This window comes from Corythoichthys intestinalis, chromosome 14, assembly GCF_030265065.1.
Source record: "Corythoichthys intestinalis isolate RoL2023-P3 chromosome 14, ASM3026506v1, whole genome shotgun sequence".
Lineage (NCBI taxonomy): Eukaryota > Metazoa > Chordata > Actinopteri > Syngnathiformes > Syngnathidae > Corythoichthys > Corythoichthys intestinalis.
The window spans coordinates 31,234,716-31,247,142 of NC_080408.1; the positions used below are offsets into that span (position 1 = coordinate 31,234,716).

Sequence of the window (12,427 nt, forward strand, 5' to 3'; positions counted from 1 at the left end):
AATATTCCAAGGGGTATAACTCTTTTGTGCGTTTTTGTCCTGTTAAGTTTGACATGTCAGCCCAATTTTATATAATCTAATAAGAAGGGTGTCAAGGGCTAATTTTTCTAAAATTGTAAAGCTTCAACTGAGTGTCAAAGGTCTGGTTTAAAATGAAATGGCCGACTTCCTTTTAAAGCATAGGACCTTTTTGTGCATTTGAGAAACGGGTGTCAGGTTAGGAGTCAGGTATGCGAAATGGAAAGATCAAACAAAATTGGCCAACTCCTAGTCGTAAACTTTGATTGATTGAGGTTAGTTAGGGTTGGATTGCTTCATTTTTTTTTTTAAGTTGACGCCAATCTTATTGAAGCTACACTGTCACAGATAGTCATTTTTACTCTGTTGTAGAACGTAATTGATGAGTACAGCATACCCATCAATGGCAAAGAATGAGAAAGTGGCACACTTAGCAGGGTGGTGCAGGAACAAGGATTCAGGCGGGCCTGCGTTGAAGCAATGTCGACTGTTGTCTCATTGAACTGATTGGAACATGAGCTCCCAGAAGATTAAAAAAAAAAAAAAATAGAACCAAACACTGTCTGTCAGCGGGATAGATTAGCGGTGGGCTCTGCGCCGAAGTCCATTACCGACAGCAGGAACAAAGTGAGCGCTTGACACGCGGTGCTCACATTTAGAACATTTCACTCTCCCTCCATTGTGTTTCCCGTGTCAGCGTCACCAGAGCACAGTCGGCACGCCGCTTGTCTGCGGGCCGTAAGCCGTCACCAGCAAAGAAAAGAGACACAGAAGGGAGGCAGGGAGGGAGTCACAAAGAGCTCGCTGGCGTTCATTAGTTTACATGTGATTCGGGCTCGGAGACGTCAAACTCTTTCATAGTGCGAAAGCAAACGGTTTACCTGCGACAGAAGCATTCTGGCAATCTACAGTATTTTCTCTTGATATGTCTGGATTGTGGGTTTAGTTCACCATGTCAGAATGCATTACTCCTTGTTGTGACTTGGGTTTCTAATTATGCCTGTTGGTGTTATCTGTATACTGTCTGTTCTCGGCGACTGTTGTTCAGATAATATAGCTGTCAACCATTATTGCAGCACCAAGGATTTGTCAGTAAGTAGGTGTCTTTTTCTTATCTGTCTTCCAATTAGGTTATTACCAAAACTTGGGCAGACATTTCTATCATGAAAGGATGCACGAAAAAATCTCTGGGAAGACTTTAGTGAATTATCATATTTCAATGCCATTGACAGTGATAGTCATCCAATCCATTTGAACAGGGAGGTCTGCCAGTGAATAATCACTGAATAGAGGGAGCAAGGGCCTGCTCACCACTACTTGCCTACGTTTCATTAATATTCTGATGACGTATTCCGGTTCCCGGCACTCACCATGTCCGTGCCCAAGTCGATGCAGAGGATGGTGACCGTTCCCAGCGGAAGGGGAACGCTGGCGATGATGAAGAGCAGAAATGGCGAGATCTCTGGGATGTTGCTGGTCAGCGTGTATGCGATTGACTTCTTCAAGTTGTCGAAAATGAGCCGCCCTGCAGCGATAAAGACATCAGCGTGGGATAACGTTCCTCGTAATAAAGTCTGGATTTCTCTCTTCCATGTGTTGGTGACTTAAGTAAATTGAAAATGCACAGCGTCTGCCTCCAGAGTGAGTGACTTTATTAGTCACCACTGCCGCCACTTTAGATTAAACGCCAGTCTCCTGTGGAAAGTCTCAGCCCCTTCTCCTTTCAAAGCTCTTTATATTGTTGTTTGCATAAAGTCCCCTCTGTGTGCGAGGCCTGATCATAAATATGCAAGTTCTGTACTCATGCAAGACATCCCCGAGCCATCTGGGATTTTTTTCATATACTGGAGAAGCGTTTTGCTATTGTGACTTTAGGAAAACCTCAATGCATTTGCGCATTCAGTCAGAAAATACATTTACAACCCACACATATTTTTTTGTAGATAGGTAAAACTGGTGTCAAGGGCTAGGATTCTTCACAATTTGGCATCCCCCATCTGTCTCGTATAGGGATGAACCTATTGAAAATGAACACTGAACTACTTGTTGGGTATAGATTAATTTGAAGGACAAGAGACTAGTTTGATAAACACTTAAGAAATAACATGTTGCTCAAATTATCAACAATTATCTGTCATTAATAATATAAACTATTCACCCTTGTGAACCCACTGATCACGTTAATGAATTTGAGACTTTTTTGTGCATGCTGTTGTGATAGATGTCTTAACCCAGTTTTTTAATATTCTGTGAAACAGTTGTTGGAGGCAATTTCACTACCTTTGTAAGGGGTGAGAAAGAGCAAAACGGCTGCTTAAAAATAACATTCTTATTTTCCCTTGACAGTAATTATTCACTGCCACCCTTCCCAGTTCAAATGGACTGGATATCGCCGACCTTGGCAGCCATTATGCTACATTTTGTGATTGTATTCCTAAGATTTTTGTCCTGTTATGTCCACCAAATTTCATGTCCATCAGTTAAATGTATGTGGGAAGCAAATTGTTCTGACTTTATAGCAGGTGCAACAGGGTCCAAAATAACTGCTTCAAACCAGAATGGCTGACTTCCTGATCAATTTCCAGCATGAGGTCTTCAGGCTTTTATTTTTAATTTCAGGTTTAAGAAACCCGCCATCCGGTTTTGTGTTCATCAAAGAAACTTGTGTCAGGGGTAGACATGTGCCGATTTCTGGTTTTAAGGTATACCGTGGTATGAAAACGACAAGGTTTCAAAACCGCAAAAATTTTAGGTTATACTGTTCCTACGGTATTAGCTATTTTTATGTCCCTAAGATGCATGTAGAAATCCCTCGTTTGCAGCTGCAAGGTTCAACCCTACCCCACAGGTTGTTGCTCAGTGTCAGTGAGTCAGCTGTGCTACACGATGGCTGGAGGAAGTGAAACTCCTGAACCTTTTTTCCCCCCATCGACGAAAAAGAAATCGTTGGTATGGAAATACTTCGGCTACAGAAAACTTACAGACGGCCGCGACTTAGAGGAGGGCCAACCGACTTGTAAAACACGTTTGCGAAGGGTGACTGCCGAAGAAGCAATACCTCCAATTTGATTTAGCATTTATAGTAGGGCTGTCAAACGATTAAAATTTTTAATTGAGTTAATCACAGCTTAAAAATTAATTAATCATAATTAATTGCAATTCAAACCATCTCTAAAATGTGCCATATTTTTCTGTAAATTATTGTTGGAATGGAAAGATGTGACACAAGACTAATATATACATTCAACATACTGTACTGTACTGTATTTGTTTGTTATAACAATAAATCCACAATATGGCATTACATTATTAACATTTTTTTCTGTTAAAGGGATCCATCCAAACTAGTAGCTCGCCATTGTTGTTGTTGGCGAGTGGTGACGTCACAGCCATTCTTCCACAGTGTCTTTAACTACTTAAGATAGTGATTGAAATACACCACAAGTTGTCAGTGGCGAGTTTTAAATTACTTAGATATCAAACCAATGAGTGTGTTTTGTCCTTCGACTGACACCGTAGCTTCCGGTATTTTTTTTTGTTTTTCTTTTAGACTGGGTCTATTGTGATTCACGTTCATTACATTTGAGTGCTGGCTTCACAACGTACGAGACCACTGATAGTTTGTATATTGTGACTAAATTTTGCCATCCAATGTATTTGTTGAGCTAAACGAAATGTTTGAATAGAGTTTGACCAAAGTCTGAGTAAGTTGTCTGTGTATTTTGCATAGGTATTTTGATTGGGAATGCCAGCTTTTCTTTTTTGTGAACATTATTTTTTTGAAAGATAGGAATATTATTTTTGTTGTGCTTTCACTAAATGATACTTATGTTTGTTGTGAAGGAGTTGCCGAAGCTTATGCCAATAAACAGCACGGTCCAATGAACGCCAGTGTCCACTGCCTTTCTCTGCCTCTTTTTTTTTGTCTGCATAAAACGGCGTCATTGTAATCTGAGGCAATGCATGAGCGGGTCATTCCGCGCATGCGTTAAATGCGTCAAATATTTTAACGTGATTAATTTAAAAAAATAATAAAATACCGCCCGTTAAAGCGATAAATTTGACAGCACTAATTTATACAAAATTAAAGGTTAGTGAACAGTGTAACAGTGTAATGAATGTTTCCTACCAGCTACGAGAGTTAACTCCAGCGTGTTTAGTGTGTCTAGCGGTGGGAAAACGTGGTGTTTTTTTTCTCTCTGGCAATTGTCTGTGTTGAGAAAGAGAGTGTGTGAATAATGATAAACATGATAGGAGTCATAAACGCGTGCTTCTTATGGGAAATTTTTCAATTATTTTTGTTCTGATGGCAATGGCTCACTTAAACAACTACATTTATTATTATTTTTTTTAAATTTACTTTTGTTATTTTTAAAATGTATTTTAACTAGGGCTGTCAAAATTATCGTGTTAACGGGCGGTAATTATTTTTTTTAATTAATCACATTAAAATATTTGACGCAATTACCGCACATGCCCCACTCAAACAGATTAAAATGACAGCACATTGCAATGCCAACTTGTTACTTGTGTTTTTTGGAGTTTTGTCGCCCTCTGCTAGCGCTTGGGTGTGACAGATTTTATGGGCTTAAGCACCCATGAGCATTGTGTAATTATTGACAACAATGGCGGGCTACTAGTTTATTTTTTGATTGAAAATTTTACTAATTTTATTAAAACGAAAAAATTAAGAGGGGTTTTAATATAAAATTTCTATAACTTGTACTAACATTTATCTTTTAAGAACTACAAGTCTTTCTATCCATGGATCGTTTTAACAGAATGTTAATAATGTTAATGCCATCTTGTTGATTTATTGTTATAATAAACAAATACAGTACTTATGTACGTATGTTGAATGTATATATCCATCTTGTGTCTTATCTTTCCATACCAACAATAATTTACAGAAAAATATGGCATATTTTATAGATGGTTTGAATTGTGATTAATTACGAATAATTAATTTTTAAGCTGTAATTAACTCGATTAAAATTTTTAATCGTTTGACAGCCCGAATTTTAACTTATACTTATGTTCCAATTTGCTAATGTTTTGAAAAATAAAATCCTGTTCTATGGGAAAAAAGTTTAATTTTTTAAATGCAGATATCTTAAAGTAACACATTTTAAAGCTGTCATTGCGTAAAACCATGATATTTTGGCTTAAGGAGATCTTACCGTCAGAATCTCATACCACAACATGTCTAGTCATGGGCTAATTTTTTCAAACTTTCCATGTGGTGAGATAGAATATATGTAAAACATAAACAGCTGACTTTGAGTTAGATTTGCTTTGTTCTTTATCACACATCCTGTCATGCTCAACCTACAGGTGGAATTTGGCATTAATGTAAGAAATTTATATTCCATTTTTCATTAAATAATGCACTAAATGCATTCCATATCACTCCTTGTCTTTGTTCAGCACTCACCTTCCTCCACACCGGTGACAATAGAGGCAAAGTTGTCATCCAACAGGATCATGTCGGCTGCCTGCTTGGACACGTCGGAGCCGGCGATCCCCATGGCGACGCCGATGTCAGCCTTCTTCAAGGCCGGCGAGTCGTTGACGCCGTCGCCCGTCACAGCCACGATGGCCCCCTGTAACCCCCCAGACGTTGGAAAAAGTGTCAAGAAGAGTGAGATAAGTGGCGTGATTTAAGCCCCCGCACTTTCCACTTAATAACGTCTTTTCAAGAGCGTCTCAGAGGAGATTAAATGAGGAATGGAATAGAGTCGTAATCATTCAGCGGGCACAGTGAGAGGAAGTCCAGAGGGGAATTGGAGCCTGACCTCAAGTGTGCCCGCACACAGATGCCACATGCATACATTAAAATATCGCACTTACACACAATTATGTTCAACCGGCTATTCATCAATGTCTATACATACACACATCCACTATCAGACTACAAGGACTTTAAATAGTTCACACACAGACACACACGCACATCCACACACCTGTTTTCATTTATAATGACAAGTCCAAAATTCAAGTACATTCATCACAAATGAACACACGCACACTTACATTCAACACACAACCACTTGCGGACTGACATTCAATTGATATATTGGTATGCAGCCACATGCTTCCCAAAGACGACAAGAGTCAGGCTCCTTAACACTTGCGCACACACCCCCACACACACACCTACACCCACACAGCAACACAAAGTCCATTTCTTATGAACGGGGCTCTTAACTTATGAAAGTTGTTTAGAATGAGGCTGTGTGTGTGTGTGTATATATACAGTATATACTATATTATATTGGATTTTTTTTTAAATCCATAGATTACACCATGAGTTTTTATTAATCATGCCACAAGTGTTTATCATTCAAGGCTGGCTTCATTTTTGTCTCCAGCATATATGAAAATATGCAGTAGACCCTAACTGTAGGCCAGAACTGAAAATTATTTTCAACCTGGAGCCACATGAAATTATTTTATCGAGGGTTGGACCAACAATAACTTGAATTTATTTCTTTTCAGTATATCTTTCATTGATTGAATGATTTAAGCAACCTTATTCCCATTATAAAATTAAAAGAGAGGACTTAAATAGTTCACTTATGTATGTACTTTAGATTGTCTTTCCATTAATTGTAATGATAGAATAGGCCCTACCGTTATTAAGTAAATTATTTTAATTAAGTTCAGACTTACATTTATCCCTTTTCACTTGCTGAATGTGCCGGTCCATTTTTTTCCACCCCTCAAACGAACGTTTGGTTGGCGGATGACGTAAAGCCCCCCGTCCCGCCACAAAGACACACACACATACTCACACAGCCGCAACAGATTCATGTCAACAACATGCCGCCTCCTCCGCCCCCTTCTAAGGAGGGATATTACAAGTTTTTTTGTGTGTTTTTTTTTCTCCGGCCGGCAGCAGCCACTGTAAGTCATGTAAAAAGACGTCAATGTTGTGGAAGTGGGGGAAACACCACAAATTTTGCAATTGAAAGTATGACCTGCATCATAGTTGGCATAACATTTAAATATGCTAACCTGTAAACCTACTGCGGTCAGGTCAGCCTCCACAAGGAACAACGAAGTCTAGCTCGCGGTTCCTTATTTGTATCATTGTTTGCATCATGTGCATTACAGTAATATCGTTCCAATGTTGAGACAAAACTTACGCGCTAGTATGTCATTGGAAGGTGTGAGCAGACACGGAGACTTGCGCCACATTGATTAATTTTAAGATCAGGCAAATTTGTTTTATTTTAACCTGATTACAATGGTCGATTTATATTTTCCGGTGGCATGAGGAATCTAATGTGTGGCGTAGCTTGTGAGCATGACCTGAAATGTCTGAGATTTGAGAAACCTGCTAATGAATTGTGTTGTTCTATGTGAGTCCTCAACTAAAATGTAGTCCCCAAAAGTACACATGGACAGTAGAACTTCATCACACACACACTCGCACACCTACACACAGTCTGTTCCAAACAAAGATCTGCACGAGGGCACTGGGAAAATAACGTTTATCCACTCTCTTACTCGTTCACTCACCTGTCTCTGGCAACCCTCTACAATGATAAGCTTTTGCTGCGGTGAAGTGCGAGCGAAGACAATCTCTGTGTGGTTCTTCAGCAGGTCGTCCAGGTACTCAGAGCTCATATGCTTTAGGTCCGAACCATGGATCACGCAGGCCTTTGCGTCCCTAAAAGGAGAAGAAAAAAATGGTGGACCCTTCTGTGTCTTGGCGCACACACACATAAAACAAGGTGAGGACGGCAAGTAAATCAATAAAATACAAGCACAAAATCAGAATAACCTTATGAATGATCGTGTTAAAAAGTAGTGTTTAAAGTTTCATATTTCGAGGTGATGCAATATCCCCTCAATAACTGATAGCAAAGTTCAAAATGCTCACATTTTAATGAGAAATTTGTTTTTTTTTACTATAATAAGTTTCACATTAACATGAAAATTTACTCAAGTAAGAGTAGCGTGACTTCAAAATAATATTACTCAGGTGAGAGTAAAAGTAGTCATCCAAAAAATGTACTCAAGCACAAGTAAAAAAGTATCCAGTGAAAAGAATACTCGAGTAATGAGTAACATTTTGAGCAAGTGCTTATTTTTGTTAGATTTTTTTTTTTTAAATAAGGGTATTTTTTTCCCTCTCAGCACAAACTTATCTATATGAACTGTTGTTATAATGATACTGTACAATAACCCATTACATAAACACATTAAGCCAAGTTATATATATATATATATATATATATATATATATATATCATTAAATTAAAGGAAAAAAAAAAAAAAAACAGTAAGGAAGCATTATTCGTCCAAAAAGCATGAGTGCCCTGCCCTCTAGTGGGGAAAATAGTTCCTAGTTTGAGTAGTGAATACTGTAGTTCCTTTATAGTTACTGTTATGAAATTAAAAGAATCATATCTCCAGTTTTCCCTGGTCACTCGGTGCCAAATAAAAACTGGGAGAGAGTCTGAAATCTGAAAATTTCGATTCATGTTGAGTGGTCTATGTCAAATACTTCATTTGTTACAGTGCTTTAAAGATGCATGATTGAACAGGCTTTGGTGATCATGGAACAGCAAGCTTTCTTCTGATTGGTGTAATGGAGTCATGTGATTATTGTTGCAACGTCTCATTGGTGAAATTAGTAGCGCCACTCTTGGCAATAGCCTTGCTAGCAAAAAATAAATAAATCTAAGAGTACTATTTTTTTCTTCACAAATCTATTCAAGTAAAAGTAAAAAGTATGGCTTAGTAAAATTATTCTTAGAAGTACATTTTTCTCAAAAAGTTACTCAAGTAAATGTAACGGAGTACAAGTAATGCGTTACTACCCACCTCTGGATTAGCATGATAATCAATGTGAAAATTTTCACGTTTTAATGCCATAGGTTTCATGATTTAAGAAGATATGTTTTACCTTAAATGTAATAAGTAATTCTATAATTCTCAACTCAAAATTCTTTATCGTGTCAAAATTAAGTCTGACTTCTGGTTCAAGTTACCGTTCTTTTGGTGTCTTAAGTTACTAGTATACTCCGTTTTCGTACCTTTTTCATGGCCAAATTCAAGTACTTTTTTTCCAGTATCTTTGAAACATTTTTTTATTTTTTTTACTATCTCGCATAGATAAAAATGTGGTGCCTTCACGCAAGTACACAAGCATCTTCCAAAATGTTCTTTGAAAGGGGCCGATTCTGAAACCCCATGGGAGGGTGCATTCCCGATGCCAGTGAGCGTTTTGTGGCAAACGTGTCCTATAGCAGAGGTGCTGGCGCAGTGATAGCATGCTGTTTGGTGGACGGAGATACTTACAACATTGCTGAGGAAAACTAAAATGATAAATGTGCTTTATGGAAGTTTGGGACACTTGAAAAATGGGATCTCCAATGCTTCCAATTGCTTAGCTAAATTATATCTTAATGTACGTATGTGTGGAACTTCACAACAACAACATAAAACTATTTTGTTCCCACATAAACTAGTAAAGCTCATTATATGGCTATTACAACTTCTCCTACTCCCTAAAATAAGACTTGCTGTTTTCTTGTGCAACAAGGGTAGTCGATCGAGAGCCAGGCGAGTAGGCCGAGTCCAAGTAGCGACGAAGCCGAGCGAAGTGGCTCCCAGCTTGATTAAATGGTGACGGGGGGGGGGGGTTTGTGGCAAAAACACAGCGAATGCACATGTACGCATATAACTACTACTTTATTTGTTGATTTGTATATTGTTTGCTTGATTAAACTCCAAACTAATCACGCACAGACTCAAATGCACTGTACTTGATATGACACTGGACATCAAGGGCCAGCAACTTCAGAACGAGCGTGTAGAAGCGATTAAGCAAATTTATTATATTTTCCTTCATTTAATAATTTAGATTTTTAGACAGAATGCTGAGAAATATTGTGTGCCAAACACTTCCAAGAATTTTCAAGGACTTTACGCAAAATTCTGGCATTTTTCAAATCTTGAATTTGTTAATCCTTGAAAACACGACAGTAAAATCCCAGCATTTCCAAGGATTTCAAGGACCCATACAAACCCTGATAGTGTAACTACGTTTCTCTACAATGACAATAATGCTCTATTTGAACTATACTACAGTGGTGTTTTTTCCATTCTGTAACATAAATGCCACTATGTAGCGGACAAGGAGTAATTCTTAACACACACAAAGACAAATCTATACCTGGGGTTAACTTGGCTGAGCGGTATATTGAGGCGCTCAGCAATGTCCTCCACTGTCTCGTTGCCCTCGGAGATGATGCCCACCCCCTTGGCGATGGCCTTGGCTGTGATTGGGTGGTCACCAGTGACCATGATCACCTGAGTGCACATAATCGTCACATCATTCAACTCACTCCCGTCTCTTACAACTGCGACAACAAAGCAACAAGATGCCTTCAGGGCCCATCGATCAGCTGAATGGACAAGAATTGAGCTGTTAGCTCCACAACTGCTTGAGTGAAAAATGACTGCAAGGCCTGGCCAAAGTGGCATTGCGATAAAATAAAGGGGCTGCCGCAGCAACAGCGGCACTGACGGCTATGATGTATATCACGCCTGTTTGTTTTCGATTATTAAGAATTTGACAGGAAGTTGCATGGTAAGCATCGTCTTGTTGCGAATGTAGTCGTGTATTGAAAATTATCCGCCAAAAAAAGATATATGATGTCGAAATAAATGTGTAAAAATTATACTAATAAAATTTATTTACTCATACACATGCAAATAAAATCCACAGAATAAAATACTTATTTCAATTTGTCTTGACACTTCTCTATTTTTATTTTTGTTACAATTTAACAAATTTCTTCAATTTATTTTCTTTAAGGTTTAATTGTCTAAATTTGTGTATTGTATTTCCCACCCATCTTCTCCTTCTGATCTTTTCCCCAAAATGGATCCCATAATTCATGATATTTTTTAATTTCATTGCTTGGATGTCAAATGGGGGCCTACAAATATTGTCCCGTGAGCCACAATTGGCCCCTGGGCCATGACTTTAAAACCCATGCCTATGCCTATGTGAATGTAATATAAATGTTTAAGAAAAACATTCATTTGTATTGATAATAATAATGTCTCACAAGATGCTCAGTATTGCTCATTTTAATAGTTAGAGCGCGACGTAACAGCTGAGAGACTCGAGCAACATTACCGCTACGCAGGGGCGTTACCAGGGGGTAGGGGTGGACAGTGCCCACCCACGGACACGCTCTGCCCACCCAAAGAAAACTGGATGTAGAACTAACGGCAGTCTGGGCACCGCGTATGGTATCCCATTCATATAGTTCTGATGTGTTATAAGTTTTAACCTTTGCGTTGTTACCTCCTCTTTTACCTTATTAAAAAAAAAAAAAAAAAAAAATGCAATTAACTCAACTAATATGTTGGTTTTGTTCCTCGGGGGCGCTACACACATTCACACATATTTTTATTTTATTTTATTTTTTTTTTTTACATTTCATCAAAGTTTTCACAAGTGTTCACCTGGCTGTTGAGTTTGATGAGTTTTGAAGCATTCTGAGGGGGTCAAAGAAGGGCTCAAAGCATCGGCGGGACAAAGAATGACTGCTAGGGGGCGCTACATTGTGTATTTGGAATTTGTCTTTTCACGGTATCAAAGATTGCACCTGTCTTGACCTGCCTGCTGATTTTGGTACATTTGGTCAAATTGAGCTCAAAGGGGCTGCGGAACAAAGAATAACTATAATAATAATAATAATAATAATAAAACCGAGGAACCACAATACTGTTCAGTTATGGATGTGTTCAAAGTCAAATAAAATCAAATCAACTTTTATTTGTTTAGACCAAATCACAACAACAAGTTATCTCAAGGAGAAAACAAAACATGTTTTAAGGTGCAGTAACCCTACGCTGGATTTCGACCTACTTGAGCATTGTAGCTTTTTTTTTTGCCCTCCTCTGGTAAGACTAATGCCTACCCACACCTGGCATCCTGGTAACACCACTGCCGCAACGTAGTAGTCCGGCTTTTTTTCTCGTCATCAATATAAAGCCATCTATTGATTATAAGTTGATGTAGATAAGCCAAAAGATAAAAAATGTCCTTATTTATGAAGCAGATTCTAAAATATAGACTCAGGGGGATGCACAATATTATTCCAATTCGCTATTACATCACTTACGTCGTAAAGCTACCATGACGAAGTGTTGGTAGCCTATAAATCATTCTATTGATAGTGATTTGATGTAGATGAGCCAAAATATGTTGGATTTCCTTTTTTTTATTTTTAAAACTAATTCTAAAACACAAAATGCTTCCAATATTGTGGATTTTAACAGAGGCGAACCCCCATGTAAAGCAAGTAGCAGTTTATTCAGCTCCATTAGCTCAATGAAATAATACAACTTTTATTCTCGTAGTATTAGTACGAGAAAA

The 12,427-nt window shown here is 38.2% G+C and overlaps 1 protein-coding gene across 3 annotated transcripts in view; it reads right to left on the reverse strand.

Annotated features, from left to right (window-relative positions):
• The window catches only part of atp1a2a (ATPase Na+/K+ transporting subunit alpha 2a), a 141,526-nt gene that overhangs the window by 34,006 nt on the left and 95,093 nt on the right, over positions 1 to 12,427 (reverse strand). For 2 of the 3 annotated variants that reach the window (XM_057857117.1, XM_057857118.1), the window contains exons 15-18: positions 10,208 to 10,344; positions 7,543 to 7,693; positions 5,453 to 5,621; positions 1,389 to 1,543 (exon numbers count right to left, since the gene is read on the reverse strand). In XM_057857117.1, coding sequence (XP_057713100.1) covers positions 1,389 to 1,543; positions 5,453 to 5,621; positions 7,543 to 7,693; positions 10,208 to 10,344 — 612 coding nt within the window. Of the gene's footprint in view, positions 1 to 1,388; positions 1,544 to 5,452; positions 5,622 to 7,542; positions 7,694 to 10,207; positions 10,345 to 12,427 lie in introns of those variants that run through there. The other variant, XM_057857120.1, reaches the window with a different exon arrangement.